We start from the raw sequence: 18,933 nt of genomic DNA on the forward strand, positions 1-18,933 counted from the left end.
AACAGGATTTTTGACTACGATAAAGGGGGAAGCTACCCCCTAGGATATCAATCACAAAAGATTAGAAAAGCATTCCTAAAGCAGATGTTTCTTCAACAATCTGTCATCTATATATTTAGTTAGGTTATTAAAGTTATTTAGTGTTTAGCCTGTATATCTGATCTGTGGGAGTAATAAATTCCTTTGTCTTCTTTTTGCCTTTCAAGTTCTAGTATGACAGGAATTTCGTTTACAAAATGAAATAGTCCATGAATTTGTAACTGTTGATCATAGCCACCCCTCTTCCTTCCAGCCTAGCTTTATATGGGTTCCTCACCCTAACCATACCTTCTCCACCATTCCTAGGTCTGCATCAATGTGTTTCTTTTCGTGTCATGTTCTGCTGCAGTAGAAAAGGAGATCCTGAGGCATGAGGGTAACAGCAGCAGGCATGAGAGCAGGCTCACTGATACTACTGCCCAGTGTGGAGGAGGCAGATAGAGCATCCCACAGGCCATGCATCATAGAGAAGACTAAGGAGTTGGCTCTGTTTCTGGTACCCAAATTACAACAACAGGGGTAGTTTGAGTGCAATGAAAAAAATGAAATTTCTATGTATGATAGAAATTATATAATGGTCTTTCTCAATGCAGTAGAGAATGTTGTAAAAGTCTGGAATTTTATCATGTCTGTGAAGAACAGAAGGGAAGAACTCTGTAGAGAAGTTCTATATATCTTTAATATATTCCATACCCTTGACCAAAAAAAAAGCAATAATGAGAAAGTGTCTCATATTCTTTTTGAGTTTTCTGTCTTCCTTTTGCAAATAGGTGATCACTGGGTAAAGCCCAAGCACAAATTTTGATTGGTAATGCCTTCTAAATCACAACCAAACCTCTAATGCCTAGTGTGTCCTACATGCTTATCTGTAGGAAGTTACAGAAGTGACTTAGGAATGTAGGAAAAAGTGAATCGGCTTCTACCCACAGAAATATCAGAGTAAAATTTACAATAATATTTAATAGAAAGAAATGTACTAGGATCTAGGATGACTACTGGAAATCTAACCCACCGTTAATCCCAGTCTAATTTTAGTCAACAGAGTCAAAATCTTCTCCCTTCAAAACTTTTACCAAAGATGTAAACACGTAGTAAAACTGACCTATGAAAACAGAATCTCCTTCATATTCCAAGTGTAAGAAAATGGCTAAAAGATAGGTCCAAAATATAGATGCTGGGTTTCTTTTCAAATATGGTCCACCCTAAGTATACCATATGGATAAGATGAATTGCTTAAGAGGATGACGAATCTGGAAAGACATTTTTTAACTTTACCAGTTTTAAGTGCTTGGTCAAAGGAGTAGATGGAAATAAACACAGCTATTTAATTGCTTACTTTCACATAAAAAATTCCAAGAAGTTAATATGTGTTTTTTTGTTTTTTAATTTCCATCTTCCCAGTCCCCAAAGGACCAAGAATGGAATGACAGCCAGAGCTTCTGGCTCCTGGAACAGGCTACAGAGTCATTCTCACCAGGTAGGTTTGTCTCTACATTACTATGGAATTCTGGGCACCAAGTAGTTAAGTGAACTTCTCAGAGAAACGACTAATAGCAAAACCAAGGCAAACACCCAAGACTTTTTACTGGTCTGTATTGATACCTGTAGAAGATATTGTTTTTTATTTATCAACCTGCCATTAAGAAGCTGAACCAGGGTAAAACTGATACACAGCTATTTGGACCTGTCTCTGGTATTGAGAATGGAATGAGACGAGAGAAGGAAATCAAGATTATTCACAGCTTTATGTTACAGACATTGGCAGCATTAAGTTTAGGTCGTACAAAGGTATAACATCCAGTATTTTTCCACTGATAACTCTGATGGGTATATCTTTTGAGTCTGCACTGGCCCGCTTAGTCCAATACGAAGGCTTGGCCCTTTTCTTCTCAACCATTCTTACCCTATTAATAGAAAAAAGGGCCTCTCCTCTGACCATCAGTAAAGATTTCTGAGAACTCCTGCCACACTTCAGAAAACTGAAAGGATTGCTGGCTTACTCTAGACTCTTAACGGACTTGGAATAACTCTAATACAAAGGGAAACAAAATTCAAGGTGAAGTTTTACAATAATAATTAATAAAAAGCTATGTACAAGGATGAAAACTGGAAATATGACCTGAAAGTTATAAAAGTATCAATAAAATTCTAAGATTATTTCCTTTTTAGTCCCTTGAAAAAATTTTAAAAGATTCTAACCAATGCTATAGTTCTGTATTTCATAAGGAAAGCTCTTGCATCTCTATTTCATAGATAAAGGGGAGTACTTATGATGATCACTTTCTGTGTTAGAGAATAACTTTGTAATATTTCAGGTTGATTTGAGGCCTCTCTCTTCTTATTATGAGTGAATCAATAAATATGCTTAATTACAAAATATGTGTTATAAACAGACATAGCCTGTGACATGAAAGATACACAATTACACCAGATTTTAAAATTTAACCCGCTCTTTGCTTCTTTTCCCGTTTTTTTGGAAAGCCTATGATGACAGAGTAGCAGTTGTCAGGAAACACCAGAGAATTATTTCTACATGTCTCCAGAGAGAAGAGAACAATAGTGGTTGGTGTTGAAGGACAAAAGATTCTTGGCTTTACTCTTCTCTTTTTTTTTTGCTCTAAGAAGCCATCATCTTAAAAACAAAAATTCTTGTTTACAGGTTTCATCAACTGAAAAGCATTGAGAAGTAAAACAAAGTACAATAATCTCAGTTTGATAACCTTATGAACTCAGATTTCGAAACCAATATTTGAGACAACATTAACCAAATTATCCACATTGGTACATTCAAGTGCCAGAAACAGCAAGCCTCATGCAAAATTTCATTAATATTGAGGTAAGAAACAACAGATTAGGCATTCAAGTTGTGTTGTGAAGAGAGAGCACACTCATATTTACTTCACGAAGCCTTAAAAATCAACATGCAAACAGAGGACACATACTTGTCACAACAGAACTTTAGCTCACAAGGCCATGGACTAAAAACAATTGATTTCAACACATATGTAAGGATAAACAGGTCTGAAGTCTATCAGGAAAACAAAATACATCGATACATATTTTAAGCTATTAAATGGCTAAATATTGCTTTTAGCAATATAATTACTCAAGTTATAAAGAGGTAACACAGTATTTTAATTCAGGGAAGGGGATGTTTATGTACAGATCTTGAATAACTCTGTATTCCAGGACTTTTAAAGATGGGCAGAGCAGTCTGGGAAATTCAGCCCTGGCTGGAGGCTAAGGGGCACCAGCACCATTTTACTTAAACCATCAACATTCTACCTGTGAAAAGATGGTGTTCAACCTTTGCATATCTCTTCTATACATTAGGCAGGATAAAGTTGTTTGTCCTATACATCTCAGATATACACATAAGAAGGCCACAGAAGTCAAAAGCCCTTTTCCAAAAAAGGCCTTTGTATAGACTTGTTTGATATCTCAAGAAAAGGAGTGGTTATGGATACATAGATTAAAACGTATCATTTTAAGGCTTTTGAAAGGATAGCAAGTTCAATTTTTTTCTTAAACTACAGAGCCCATGCCACACAAATGACTATAGAAGATTAGGAAAATATCCCATCAAATTTTTCTACAGAGTATCTTGCTTTGTGTGAAACATTGGAGAGGAGGGCACAGCAACAGTGAAGAATAAGAACATGCAGGATAGAAGAGTTAAAGCTTTTGGGGAAAGTACCAACCTGCCATATGCTTAAATCTAAATGCGTTAAACTTCAGCAAGGAAAGCTGGCTTGGGCAATCCATTGCTACTCCTTTGTAGCCCACGATACACATTCTACAAAGAGACATTTTATTGACAGAAAAGTGACCACAAGAGCTCCTCTAGGACAGTGAACTATCACGATCAGAGGGCATCACACAGGAGGTAACACAGCAGAAGCCAACGACAAAAGTTCAAGGGTTTTAGTCTTGACGTTTCAGATGAGCACCCTGTTTTCCGATCACAGAAAGACCAACCACCAAATAGCCAACACAAGAACCACAAGAAAAGACATCATAAAAGGAATACGAGGATATGGAAAAGTACTAGAGTAGAGGTGGCACTTTTTGAGAGACTTGTGATCCTCGGGGATTGGAATAGAAACCTTGGGAAGAATTTCTTCATTTTCTTGCTGGGGCAAGGCTCTTTCAGTAGATCTCTCTTGCCTTTTAATTTTCTCTTCATCCTGCACTAACAGAGCACGTTCCTGTGTCTGCTTTCACGGTAGAAGATCAAGAAAGACAGAGAAAGATGAACAAAATGACAGATGGAAAATGCTCAAAAATGATACTTGGGGATGTGCAAAGGATTTGGGAAGATCTTTTGGATGCTCTTTTTTTCCTTTACTTTGACAATTTATCCTGGCAAAGTTTCTGTAACACACACAGTAGGGTACTCAATGGATAATCTGTTGAATGAATGAACATTAGAAGTCCTGAAAGTTCAAGGAATCACTGGACTTCCTTAGTTACAGTATTTACTCCTCCTTCAAGTATATTCACCCATGACTTTTGGGTCATTTTTGATTGCTTCGGTGCTGCCAATTATTCTTACATCAATTGGGCAAAGCCAATAATGAAGCATTCTTCTTGCCATCAGAAAAGTTACTTTTATTACAAATAGAATGGCAGAATATAAAAAGTTACCCTAATATCTCTTCATGTAGACTTTAAAAACTGCAACAGTTCATTCAGTATGGCAATTAGCTTTTGCTCGTGGGAATAAAAATCTTAACCCTGTACATTTTAAAGATTGCAAAAGAAAAACAAAAGTATAAAAGGTTTATGTGCCACCAAGGTCTACCAAAAAAAAAACCCCAAACCCACAAATCTCAACAATAACAAACTCCTTCCCCTTCTCTCTCAGAATCATGTTTAAAAATAATAATGACCATCATAAAGGTTTTTATATCACATTAAGCAAATATTTTTGACACTTTTAAGGAAAGCTATTTTTTTTTCCAATTGTCCAATTGAGAAGCTTTTCTCCCCCCACGATTTCTGTACTCTGCCATCCAGTCATAACAGATGTTACTATGAAAGGAAAAACTTGGCTCTAAGTTCTCTCAGTTGAGCCAGCCTTCTCTGATCAGTCTGGAAGTTCAGCACTGGTTCTTTGCACACCCCTAAGTGATACGTATCAGGGAGAAAGTAGCTGGGGGACTGGTCAGCAAAAAAGAAAAAAAGGAAAAGAAAGGATGCAAAATTATAATGATTTTTAAAAGAAAATAAAAGGGAGAAGAAAGACAACATAAAAAGAATAGGGTACAATTAAATTCGTTTTCTCTCCGAATACATATGTACATCTTCATGCAGCTTTTCAACCAGCCATGCGCCGAAATAAGCAAATTGAAAGCTGCAAAAGCTGCAGCAGTGAAAATGTTCTGTGTTAGGTCAGAAGGCGGTGAGTGTGAATTTACTAGGATAGCCAAAAGAAAAAAAAAGTACTCAGCAGCTGCTGTTCAGTTCTGGGGGGATTATCTGCTTAAGTGCCATGACAAGAGCAAATTCTGATCGAGAAGCACAAGTCATAACGGCAGCTTTACCTCTGGCCCACCAACCTTTCTTTCCGAGGGAAGGACAGAGGTTTTCTTCACCTGGTCATACACAAATTATATACAATTCAGTTGCCTTGAAATGCAAGAACAATGCTGTCAAAGGTGGAAGAGGTATCCCCAGAGAACAGAAATATTGTCCTATTATTAAGGAAGTGAGATATGCCAGAAAGGGGAATTATCCCATATAAAAAAGTTATCACAGTATGGTTCTTACTTATCCCATCATGCATTTAGAGGGATAATACACCTAAACATAGAGCTAAAGTTGCTTAAGTACTCCCCACTGATCTAATTTAATTTATAAAAAGTCATTTCTTTAAAGTCCACAAAATGACATAGCCATTCCCCAAGCCAGCCCTGAGATGGTTTCTGAAGGGTTTCTATTAAGATATTTTCTGGAAATGGAGACCGATTCAAATTTACCAAACCTCATCCAAGAGAGTACTAAGTTACTTTTTCAAAGTAGTTGAGCATCTTTTATTATTTGCACAAAGTCAAAAAGAAAACTTCTATAAAACATGCAGGTATGGTACGCAGATAGGGTTACCGAGGAGAGGGAGCAACAAGGCATTTTCTCATGGAGCCACAAACTCACAGGAAACAGAATCACTGTCTCAGTTCAGGGTCCATTCTCTGGGTTTAGAATAGAAAACTAATGTCCATTCACAGCAGGGAATGGAGGCTGAGAAGACAGTGAGGAGGAGCAACTGCATCCTATCATCCCTGGGAACTATTTACCGCCCGTCATTCAGGAATTCTCCAGTCTCGGTAAAACTGGTTCAACTCTTATTTGGAGAATCGTTAGCCAATTTTAATCACATTTTGAAAAAATATAAAAAATACAAAAGTTTGAGAACGAACTTTTATTATCTTCTCCAGTTCCAGAAACTAAACAATAAGTTGGATAATTTACTCTGAATTCTGAATATAAAAACAAGGGTTTTTTTAACTTATTAAGACACCACTTTCCCTTTCTTAACTAGAACAGCTACTGCCTTGGGGGAAAAACAAGCATATAATTTTAAAACCAGTACAATCACTCAGTGAGTCACTGTGACTATTTATTTAAATCTTTTACGTATAGGCTAAAGATTAAGTAAATAATTTTAAAATATATGCTCAAGGTAACTTTTAATATATTCTCATTACACAGATTCATTTATTCAGGTGTAGGATTTCTAAAACAGGTAATGACAACAACAATAGAAAAAGGAGAGCCTCTGAAAGCCATCTCTGGCTTCCTCTAATTGTGACTATCTCACAAAACAGTGTATTAAAAGTTTGATGTTATTCATAAAAATAAAATAAATCATCAATACTTTTTCTAAAATTGAAATCCAATCATTAATACTTAGGGTCTTGCGTTCTCTGGCTTAGGGGCCTTCTTGGTTTATTACATAATTGTGGTCAACTATTCCAGACATTTCCAAGTCGTGCAAACGTTCAAATAAAGTTTTTAAAAAATGCTTATCCCTTTCCAATTTTGACCTTACTAAATTTAGTCAACTCTCTGGTCCTTGAAGGCACAGTTTGAACATAAAGTTCCATTGGCTTATGGTCAATTTGTAAACACACACTAGCCAGAAGCACGCAGCTGCAGACAGTTCTCAGAGTCTGGTCAGCTCTGTACCTCTGACTGGCCCCCACAATTGGAGGGGGTAGTCCATATGACTTAAAAAACGAGCGTTTGATTAGGAATGCCTTAAAGCTGCAATGAATTGGTGAGGCACTGAAGTTAAACTTCAGCTCTAAACTTTCTCTCAGATACAGAATATTAACATACAGACACATCTATTTCACACATTCTCACAACTGGTCACACGGACCAAATACTCACTCCTTCTCCTGTGGGGATTTGGCCATTGATGTTAGGTGTTCGGAATGGGGAGTGAGTGGATAAGCGTTTATCCCATTCACTAGGCCGTGGTTCTGGTACAGATTCCATGAAATTCTTTTTCAGCTCACTGATGCTGGCATGATGTTTTTTGATCTCTTCTTGACTCTTGCCTAAATCCTATAGTTGAAAGGACAAAGATGCAAAACGATAAATGCTCAGGGAAAAAAACACACCAAGGGATGCCCATCACAGACTATGGGCACTGGTAGAAAACACACCACATCCAGGATAGATATTACTAATCCATAAATTGCATTCAAGTTGTAAATATACAACATGGTATATTTGCTTGCTTTTTTTTTAAATGAGGTGCTTTTCTTGGAAGCAGTAAAGCATCATAACCCCATAGCTCTTAGCAGTTAGGTGACTTACAAAGGGCTCACTCCTTAATTTTACACCTCTTCTTTCCGTTATGACGCAGCGCTAGATCTCCGGCTCCTCATCCCAAGAAGGTAGTCCCACAACACAATTAGCCTCAGCTTAATATGAACTGATTTAGGCTCAGCTCAGGCAGGATGGAGATAGCAATAGATAAGGAGAAACTGTTAAATGCAGGACACAGTGAAAGATTCAACTCCCACCACTGGCTGCTTTGGCGAGTTGCAAGTAAGGTGTCCTTCTATATCTGCTTGGATGTAGTTTTGCTTCCCTACGACTAGGTGGCTGTTGGCTTTTGGTAAACAAGAATAGCCCTTTCTTCACAAAAATTTATTTCTGAAATTCCTTGCTCAAGCCTCCGGAGCAGACTGTTACCGTCTCTGAATAACTACTCAGGGGTATGTGACACAATGGCTTTTTTCGTTGCCAATACTATTCACACAAACTAAAAGTCTTATGCTTTCCAGGTTCTAACAGCTTCACTTCGTCTCTTAGTACAATTCAAAATAGGGACCTTCTGCCAGTACCCTTCAGTGCCCTGGGAGTGATTTATCAAGAGTTTGTCAAATACCTTATATATCTCCTTGACAATTTAAAATAACTCAACTGTTCCAGCAGATTTGAATACTGGACAACTAAGGGTAAGCTCTTCAAGAGGATATTCCAGAGAGAAATGATCAAAACTAAGGTTAATAAAGCTAGAAACAATATGAGAAATAATATTCAGGTTCATGTAACAGGAAGCATATAACAACTTTCAAAAGGGAGACTTGGCCAGAAATAATCTGGGAACTACAACTTGAAGACAAAAACTCAAGTATTTTTTGTCCAAGATACTGCTCTGAAAAAACTCAAAAGATCTATGCTTGAGATCAAAACATGTGGGAGCTCCTCACTTGATGACTGCTAAAATTTCTGTGTTTATTATATATCAAGGCAGCTCTGTATCCAAGAAAAGCATAATACTAAATATATCTCCAAATACGCTGTGTGAATTTTTGGACTAGCCTTTCTTTTTTTTGGCTCCATGACAAACAGCCTCATTTTGAAAAAAAAAAGTTGGAACCCCTTTAAAAAAAATAATTTGTTTAAGAAGTTTTTCCTGGTGCAATATAGGCTTCAACTAAAGAAAATTCTTCAAAAGCAATGTCCAAGGGAAAACAGCATAGGAAAAAGAATCAGTGAGGCCCATGACACAGTTTTGGTTCTGGAGATATTCATTCAGAAAATTCATTTAGGGGCCGGCCTGGTGGCGTAGCGGTTAAGTGCGCACATTCGGCTTCTCGGCAGCCCGGGGTTTGCCGGTTTGGATCCTGGGTGCAGACATGGCACCACTTGGCAAAAGCCATGCTGTGGTAGGCATCCCACATATAAAGTAGAGGAAGATGGGCACGGATGTTAGGTCAGGGCCAGTCTTCCTCAGCAAAAAGAGGAGGATTGGCAGCAGATAGCTCAGGGCTAACCTTCCTCAAAAAAAAAGAAAATTCATTTAATAGTCTATTCTTTTTGTTTTTGCAAGACTGAACCACATATATTTGCTTTGAGATCAGTCAAAGAGAAAACTAACCCCAAGAGGGCAATCCTGTAGCTCCCTCATAGGGTACCTCTTGCTTGCTAGGCTGAAATGTGAGGATAGCTCACGAGTATGGGTTTCACTATGGGGGAAATAACAGTTTGCACTTTTGTTCTAGCTGAAAACAAGAAAAGCGTGTTTACTAGCTAAAGAAAAGCATGAACAAGCTTAGTCAAAGACTCAGTAGTAGGCTGAGTAACTGACACCCACCAGGCGTGTAAGCCTTGTGACCCAGCTTCCGACAAAATTAAATCTGCTTGGGCCGAGAACAACTTAACACAGTTGGGAGAGTTAAAAGTATGAACGGAGCAAGACAAAAATGAGCAAGAGATGCTATGGTAAAACCATAACTCTCGGGGTTAGCCTCTTACTATGAGAGGCCAGTGATTTGTTACTCTTCTTGCCTAGCTTTTGATTGGCTTGGAACCTGAGAAAATAAATGTTTCAATAAAATCAGTAGCTTCTGAGGGAGCTTTCTCCATCCTTCTTAGCTGGCTCTGCTGGAAACCTGTAGGGGCACAGAGTAAAATTAAGATCTCAAAGGGACCTATTCTAAATAGAATTTGTCATAGACACTTGCTACAGGTTCTCCTTGGGAGCTAGAGGAGGCGGCGGCAGATCTAAAAATGAACTCGATCTTATTTGTGCCAGAACAAAGCATTAGTGGGGGTGGGGTAGGAGTAGAGGGAGGAAGGAATGCTTAAAAAAAAAAAACCTGCTAGAGTGACAGATAATTTGAGAGAACTTCCTTAGGGGAAAAATAAAACACCTTTTTACAGTAACTAGAGAATGATGGTTAGCCAAATTGCTTTGGCTGTTTTCACGTTAGACACTTTTTGATGCCTATCATCTTATAATTTTAGCAGCAACCAAATCAAACACTTCATTAAATATAAAATATTCTCAAAAGGTAGTTAGTAGTTTTAATTTTCAAATACACGCTTATTTAGAAATCCCCTCTCATGGCTGTCAATGAAATGCTGGGAAAAAAACACATCACACACAGGGACTCTGTGAGTCTCAGAAGCCATAACACACCTCATGGAACAATGACAAATATATGATTGGTACTGCAGATTCCAGTTAAGAGGGAGCACTGAAGATGGACTGGCCAAGACATAGGCACGTTTGGAATTGGGAGATGCTACACTGCTGAGGACAAGGAGATCAACTGACATTTGTTATTCTTCCTAATCTCAGAAGCAGAAACTTTCAGGTCTAGTTTCAGTTCTGGCTAAGGCAAAGAGATCTAGTTGCCAAGTGTGACATATCCTAGGGTCTAGCCTTGGAAAACTTCATGTTACATGAGGAAAATGTATATAAAGCACTGGTATCATATCCACCACAGAGTATATGATTAATGAAGGCTGGCTATAATCTTTACTACTTTTATTAAACTACCTTATACACAGCAGGCACTCAAAATATGCGTATTGACAAAGAATAAGATGAGGTTAAGTACTTGTTAGAGGCCATTTTATTAAACCAGAGATCTATCTTAAAAAGGCTTCTTCAAACTTCCAGTTTAATAATGTTTACCACATTTAATATATGTTCACGTTTCAGGTCTCAGCTAAAATGTTACCTCTTCAGAGAGAACTTCTCTGTCTATCTTATTCAGAGTGGATCCCTTTTGTTAGCAAAGCATACTGTTTATTTCCTTCACAGCTTTTATAACAACTTGTAATCACTTTATTGCTATTTGTTTACTTATTTATTGTGTCTCTCCTCCCCACTTCCCCCACTGTAAGCTTCCTGAAGGTAAGAACCATGTTTATCATCTCCCTATATATTTATATTTCCTTTATATTTAAGTTAGATTCCTGATGTCAGAGTTTACACCCATTTCCTGTGCTCTGTCTTGGGTGGAACGGCAAAATAATTAGGTCATCAGCTTCTATATAAGAGTTCTTCTGATGTGTTAACTAACATGGACCCATATTTTCCACACAGAATAATTTCAGTTTCCTTTATTTTTCTTCATAAAGTTCCTCCAATCTTCTAATTAGATTTATCTTTACCTCTCCAATGTGGAGTCCAAAACTAGATAAAGTATAGTAATATAGGTCCAGTAAAAATCTGAACAATATTGAATATAATGGGAAAATGACCTTACAATTCCTATAGCAGACAGTATGTAGCTATTTCTAAATGGGAAAAAAAGTTTGGGTTAATAGAGTTAGAAAGACCCTAACTCAAATCCTAGCTTTAACAATTTATCAGCTCTGTGACCATAGGGAAATTACTTAATTTCTCTAAGCCTCAACTATCTCATCTTTAAATAATAATCCCACATTCACAGGCCTGTTCTTAACGATTAAACTATCTCATATCACACTAACTACTCATTAAATGCTAGGCTCCCTTCTTTCCTACCTGTACTTACCTTTTTTTCCCCTGCCTGTTGTTCTGTCATTTTCTGGTATCCTCAAAATTTAAAGTCCATTCTGAATTGTGATCATTTCTCCTACACTCTCTTGGTTCAGAAGATGAAAAAATTGTGCAAATTTGATGTTTGGGACATATAGCAGTTTATACTCTTGGAAAATTCAAGGAACTTTTAACAGTGATGTAGAACATTCTAGAAGCGGGTAAAACAATGGAACCACGAGAGGCAGAGGCGTCCCAATCATATATTTTTTAGATAAGTATGAGAGATGGAAACTAAAAAGCGTCAGGAGAGATGGTTGCTTATCTTCATGTTTACCAACATGCAAAAGCATTTTAAACCTAAATTCTCCCATGCAATGGCATGCAAAACCAAATGCAGCATAGAAAGAAAGGAGGATCAGCAAAGAATGCAGAAGGTTACAGGCAACCAACTGAAATAAGCTTCAAGTTCATACAAACCTCCAACATTAAATTGCTATGTCTGATATAAATGTTTTCACCATCTAGTCTCTCTCTCTTTTTCTGTGAAAATGAAAGAGGGAAAAACAGAAAAGCATAAAAAATTAAAGTGTTGTTCTTGCGGGAAAAACTGCAAATTGGCAAACCAAAAAAAAAGAAAATTAAACGTCCACAATGCAGCATATGCCAACATAAAATGGTCACAGAACCACAAGGACACACAGAGAATACGATTACCACTAGAAAACGGATGACGTTGTTCGTGAACAACGGAGGAATGTGATGATGTTAATTAAACAGACAGTGCTCCCGGCTCCATTGGCTTCTTTCAGAACAAGCTGTTTTATGCTCATTTTTGGAATTGAGCTGTTTGAGGGTTATCTTAAAATGCATGCCTTTAAGAAGCTCTGAAACTCCATGTTCCATGGAGTAATGTTTTAAAACATTATTTAACTTTTTGGACATATTTCATACATAGTAATACTGCAGTACATATATCTCTAATACCTTTCAGAAGAAAGATCTAAGGGTTTTATACATGATCAGTCAGTAATCTATTCAGTAAGAACTGATTCATGGCACTCTATAGTTGGGAAGAATGACGCAGAGCAGCCAAATACATATAAAACATTGTCAAAGATTCCAAGAATATGGTGCCATTGTCAAATATTGTTTATAAAGTTTAAACAAAAAGGATAGATTTGGCCTTCACTAATTATTTCATGGCATTGAAAAAGATGTTTTCCTAATGGAAAGTTTAATGACATTTTTCAATATATAGCATAGGATTATAATTTGGTATACATGTATGTGTGTGTATGCATATACACACGCATACATATATATATATCTGCTACTTGAAAGTAGTCTTTGATTAAGAGAAATCAATGGACAGAATGGGTCACTGTCTTTTTAATGCACTGTAAAGGTCAGCATGGGTGATGGTGATGTAATTTTGGGAAAGGGAAAATGGCTAACCTTCCTCATTCTTATCAGATCTTCAGTTTTTTCTGCAAGCTTCTGTTTTGCCATTATTTAAAAAAGAAAGAAAAATGATAAAATATTGGCTCATTGAAGTTTGTTGGAACCTTCATTTTATAATTTTTTTTAAGGAGAGGGGAGTGGGGGAGGAGAAAAAATTGAGGCGGGGAGGGGAAAAGGAACAAGTGGTCTGTTGGCACAAACCTGTGTTTGGTCACCATTTGAGGTGGGTACTGTGACCTCGATGTGGGTTTTTTCCACCTACATTTAAGAAATAAAGTGGTAAAAACATTTTAGGTTAGTAGGTTTCTATGAATAGCTTTGTTTCCAGATAAGCCGCATCTTTAAGCTGGTTGTGAAATAAGCCGTATGTAATCATCACAATGCAGTCTTATGCGGCTATCACAGGGAAGGGGAGTACTTTCAACAGCAATCTGTTAGTTCACCATCACATTTTCAAGGCTGAAGAGGTAATATGGACAGCCGAAGGATCAAAAAAAGAAAATTAATTATTCTATTGATGGAAAAAAACATTTTCATACTTATTTATTAAAAAGTACATACTAAAAATAATTATTTAGGCTTAAGTAAGCCATATGTTTTTGTTTTGCTTTTTTTTAAATGATCTATAAGTACTTTAAATAACATTTAAAAACAAATTTACAAGTGAAGATATCAATGTTTGACATACATGATAGTTAGAAACAAAAAGAAAGGCTTTACAGTTAAAGCACACACATAATAAACCACATATGACACCAAGCAGATAAATACAAAAAATTTGTTAGTTGATCAAGATATTTAAGGAGGCAGTTTCACTCTTGAGTTTATTAGACAACAAAACAGCAAAATAAACTCAATCCAAGTTGTTACTGACACATGCAATTACTTCCAAGGTTGATTTATAAATAAGCACACACAGGGTTCAGGGGCAACATTCAACACGCCGTAACCTTCTGTCTAGGGAGTTGGAGCTCATGTGTTTGGTAAACAGACTAGATTCATCCTTAATAGTAGGAAGAGAATAACTAAGCTCTCCTGGCTAGCTTTGAAATACCTGTAGTAATAGTCATTTTATGTACTCAAAATGGAGTAAGTATAAATAAAAAAATCCCAGGCAGACTATTAAAAGGAAGCATAACAGAATGAGTAATGCCTCAAGCAATGGATATTTCAAAAGTAGCAAAGTTTTTATTAAGGGTCAAATCAATCACTTTGTATCATAAATGTCTTTCCAGAACCTCCTCAATCTGTGGTTTTGACATATTCTTTTCCATCACAGTTGGCAGCATTACCTCGGAGTACAATGTCACTGTGCTCTCTAGAGCTGAATGTAAAGAACCAAACCAAAGATAACACCAAACTTTGTGACACCGTCAAATCATAAGCACAACCAGCTACAGCACTATTAACCACCAGGGGCAATTAACAGTTTGGGTCATTTCTACTCTGAATCCCATATACTTGCTGTGTGGCCACTGGCAAGTTATTTCAGTTTAAGTTTTAAGGTTTTTATTGATAAAATGGAGATAATATCTTCACAGAGTTGTGAATGCTTAGCAAATGATAGATTTTAATTATTCTGTAAAGCTTAAATTACTCGTTTAAGTGAATAATGACTTTTTGCTTTGGGTTCTTAGCAATCCAACAGCAAGAAACTGAGAGCCTCTACTTCAGTCTGAGAGTGGAGGCCAGCAGCAACAGTCACGTTGTGTACGCTGCTACAGAGAACATTACATGAGATAAAGGTGTATCTGCGGGAGAGGCGCTATCTCCACACCTGAAAAACAGATTGCTCGAATGACTCAAGACGCCATAAAACTATCTCTACTTGGGACCAAATTAGTGCTAGAAAATGAAACTTACACAGTTACGAGGCTGCTTTATCACTACTGTTGCTTTATATAACAAATATGGGTTCAGGTAAATTCCATAATTACTTTCTAACTGCTACAAATAAAATCAACTCAGCCACCCTTAATTCTGTCACTACCATTACAGTAATAAAAGGTTATTAGAGGTGGCTCTCAGTCTGACCTCAACACAAGTATCTCAAAACATACATTTATACAGAATTAATTGGCAAGAAGATCCCCTACTGGCACTTAAATGGGGAGCATATACCGGGAAGTGATCTCTCCACTCTGCCAAGGTCCCAAAAGCAAAGGGAACCTATCCTCGAACTTACTTGTGTTGGCCTTATGGGCAAAAGGACAAGTAAGTTAGCAGAAAACCAAAGGACTCGTAACCACTCAATAAGATGCCTTGCCAACTCCACTAATCCAGCACTTTCCAGTTAGTATAAAAAATGGAGGGATAGTCCAGTCAGGTGAGTTTTCCCTCAGGTAAAAACTGAGGTAGTCTAACACTAAAAAGACACTGTTGATACTGAACTTATTGACCAAGGTCATACACATTTGGCTAGGTACAAAAAATGAAAACACCATTTACTCAATTTTTTCTTCTCTCTGGACTCAAGTTGGTCTCAAAGGACAGTAAAAACTGCATGTCACATTGAACCGTTTGTTTTTTTTTTAATACAGTCAAAACAGAGCCAGATTGGCCACTGCTCTAGATAAACTAGATATTGAACTGGCTCCAAAGAACAGGATTAATCCATCTGCCAAGGTGAGAGCACTTTATAAGGTCTTATTTGGTTTTACATTTCTTAACAGACATATAAAAATGTAATTTTTCTTATAAAAACTGCTTCTATTAATTCCTGTTGTTAACGGTGAGACTTGTATTTGCTTCAATAAATCTGAACTAATACCTCAACTCCATCACTGCTTAAATGTGTTTAAAAAGCCTATCAACACACAAAAGATCAGTCCAGTTACTCTTACCCCTGGGAAATCTGCTTATTAAATTGGTGATTTTTCTTTTCTTTTTGAGGAAGATTAGCCCTGAGCTAACATCTGCTGCCTATCCTCCTCTTTTTGCTGAGGAAGACTGGCCCTGAGCTAACATCCATGCCTGTCTTCCTCTACTTTATATGTGGGATGCCTGCCACAGCATGGTGTGCCAAGCGGTGCCATGTCCGCACCCGGGATTCGAACTGATAAACCCCGGGCTCCAAAGCGGAACGTGTGAACTTAACCAATGCGCCACTGGGCTGGCCCCTAAACCGGTGATTTTCCAATAACATTCAGTGACTGTGGGTACAGTCAACTCAGAGCTGTAAGCAACTAAGCAGCATAACCTCTCCTACATAATGGATCTTCCCCTTTTTGTAACGCTATTTAAGATTTGAACAACCACGTAGATGTGCTTTATGTAACACTTGGATATTCTTTGAATATGTTGCACATATATTCATCTTAGGAAATCAAATTATATTTTAATCATACCAGCAGAGTTTATTGCTAAAAAGGAATGTGGAGATTCCTCCTGGATGAGTAAAAATTATTTTTAAAAGTAGGTGATCACAGAGCTGGTGTGCTGTATTAGCCTCATTTTTTCAGATACAAGTTGGGTAAAGGCGTGTGTCACCTGAAAACTTCTGGGATAGCCTACAGTCTTCATGACACAATTCTAGGACAATATTTTACAGGTTCATGGGAGATTCCTTCTTTCAGAGCGAGGAAGAAACAACTTGGTTAGGATTCTACAAGAACCAATGCTTTGAAAGCGCCCTGGTCAAAGAGTTAACGCCTCTCAATGAGAAAGTGAATTAGCTACATATCTGGACTCATGACACACCTTCTGCACTTCCGTGGGCTCCGGCTCAGCCTGCTCAGGCGGCACTTCTTCTCCTTTCACTTCAGCCTCCGCTGTTTCCTTCTGTGCTTTAGAAACCCCTGCTTTTTTGACAGGTGCACCTTCTGTGACCTGACTTTGAGCAATGGCTGGCGCAGAGGTGGGCCGGGGACTTCGGTCTGCTGAATGGACAGCTGCTGCTATGCGAGAAAGGGGAAAGGGAAGAATAAGTGAGGGCAAGGGTCACTGTACCACTTCAAAGTCACCAAGCGAACCAACTGTGAATCCAGGACACGTGCGAGTGTTCACAGTGTCCAGCGGGCTGTCACATAGAAGGCAAAAAATAAATCATTAGTGCTCTGCCAAGTAACTGATGGCAATAAGAAAGCTAAAATATCTTCAACAGAAAAGCTAAATGTGCTGACGATCACATCCCATAAGGGAGGAGGCGCATCAAAATAAGAAAAGAAATTGAAAATTCATTTTATTTAAGTTAGCAAGATTGTTTAACCTTGTAATCTGTTAGTTTCAAGAACCTGCAATGTAGTCTACAGAGAAAAAAGGAAGGGTCAATTAAATCTCATTTTTCCCATGAAGCCTTTTTGAAATAAAGATCCATTCATTTATAGGTGATTTCAGGAACCTAAAACTATATTTTAAAAAAAAGAATTAAGTTTGATTTTTTCTGTGAAGCCTCCTTGGAATGGTTACAAAATAACTTGATAAATGAATCTCCTGACAAGACACGTACGCTTTCTGATGCTTGTTTAAGGGCAAATCTTTGAACCAGACTCTTTCCTTTCCAATAAGTCATTTGATTAAAATACTATGAATTCAAAACCTTTGGTCTTTAGCTCTTAAAAAAACCAACAACCACCTTTTGAGTTCTGTCCTACCCTCTCCCAGAGTCTTATCAATTTGTATTATAGCTCCTATTCTCTAATATATTTAGGGCAGTGGTTCTCAAGCAGGGGTGATTTTGCCGCCCACAGAACATATGGCAATTTCTGGAGACATTTTTTGGTTGTCATAACCGGGAAGAGAAGTGGGAGGGGGTACTGGCATCTAGTGTGTACAGGCCAAGGTTGCTGAGGTTAGAAACTTCGATTTAGGGAAAAAGCTATATATGGACTGTTTTAGAGAGAACACACAATATAGGCTAATGGCAAAAGTGTGATGTCGTCACGGAGTTAAGAGCTGTTTTGGTTTGGACTATTGGGCACCTAAGTTTCAGATGGCTTACTTCAAAACAATCACTCATACTCTTTTTGTGATTTTTATCTTCATTCTTTCAGGGACTAAATGAAAACATCTATACATTTTGTAGTAAAACCTCACTTATCTGGTATGTATAAGAATGCAATGTGTTTCCACATGATTTAATATTTCTAATAACAGATCATTACCCTTTCATGTACTGAGACTTTAATTTTAATTATTTTGCATAGAATTCTTTACTTTTTTTTTTGAGGAAGAGTAGCCCTGAGCTAACATCTGCCACCAATCCTCCTCTTTTTGCTGAGGAAGATTAGCACTGAGCTACCATCCGTGCCCATCTTCCTCTACTCTATATGTGGGTCGTCTGCCTCAGCATGGTTTGGTAAGTGGCACGTAGGTCCACACCTGGGATCCGAACCGGTGAGCCCTGGGCCACCAAAGCGGAACACACAAACTTAACTACTATGCCACCAGGCCGGCCCCTCTCCACAATTTTTATGACACACTTTCCTGCCTTCTTAAACTGAGTACACTGAATTTAATTTATCTGAATAAATTTAGATTAAAAAGCAGTAAGGATTAGGTAAAACAAAGGAAATCCATGAATGAGAATCCATGAATGAGATAAAAAAATTGAAATTCACAACTACTTCATACACAACACCACCAAGAAAGAAACGCTTGTTACTCTGTAACGATCTTCAGTGAAAGAAATCATTCCTCAGAGGATACATAAGAAA

General features: G+C 37.6%; 1 protein-coding gene across 50 annotated transcripts in view; it reads right to left on the bottom strand.

The window, feature by feature from the left end:
• EPB41 (erythrocyte membrane protein band 4.1) overlaps positions 1–18,933 on the bottom strand; it is a 175,743-nt gene that overhangs the window by 29,677 nt on the left and 127,133 nt on the right. For 4 of the 50 annotated variants that reach the window (XM_070510546.1, XM_070510534.1, XM_070510531.1 and 1 more), the window contains exons 12-18: positions 16,979–17,175; positions 13,481–13,537; positions 13,274–13,315; positions 12,296–12,358; positions 7,435–7,611; positions 5,586–5,636; positions 4,146–4,253 (exon numbers count right to left, since the gene is read on the bottom strand). In XM_070510546.1, coding sequence (XP_070366647.1) covers positions 4,146–4,253; positions 5,586–5,636; positions 7,435–7,611; positions 12,296–12,358; positions 13,274–13,315; positions 13,481–13,537; positions 16,979–17,175 — 695 coding nt within the window. Of the gene's footprint in view, positions 1–4,145; positions 4,254–4,631; positions 5,203–5,585; positions 5,637–7,434; positions 7,612–12,295; positions 12,359–13,273; positions 13,316–13,480; positions 13,538–16,978; positions 17,176–18,933 lie in introns of those variants that run through there. The other 46 variants (XM_070510564.1, XM_070510548.1, XM_070510565.1 and 43 more) reach the window with 26 other exon arrangements.

Source organism: Equus asinus, chromosome 5 (assembly GCF_041296235.1).
Source record: "Equus asinus isolate D_3611 breed Donkey chromosome 5, EquAss-T2T_v2, whole genome shotgun sequence".
NCBI lineage: Eukaryota > Metazoa > Chordata > Mammalia > Perissodactyla > Equidae > Equus > Equus asinus.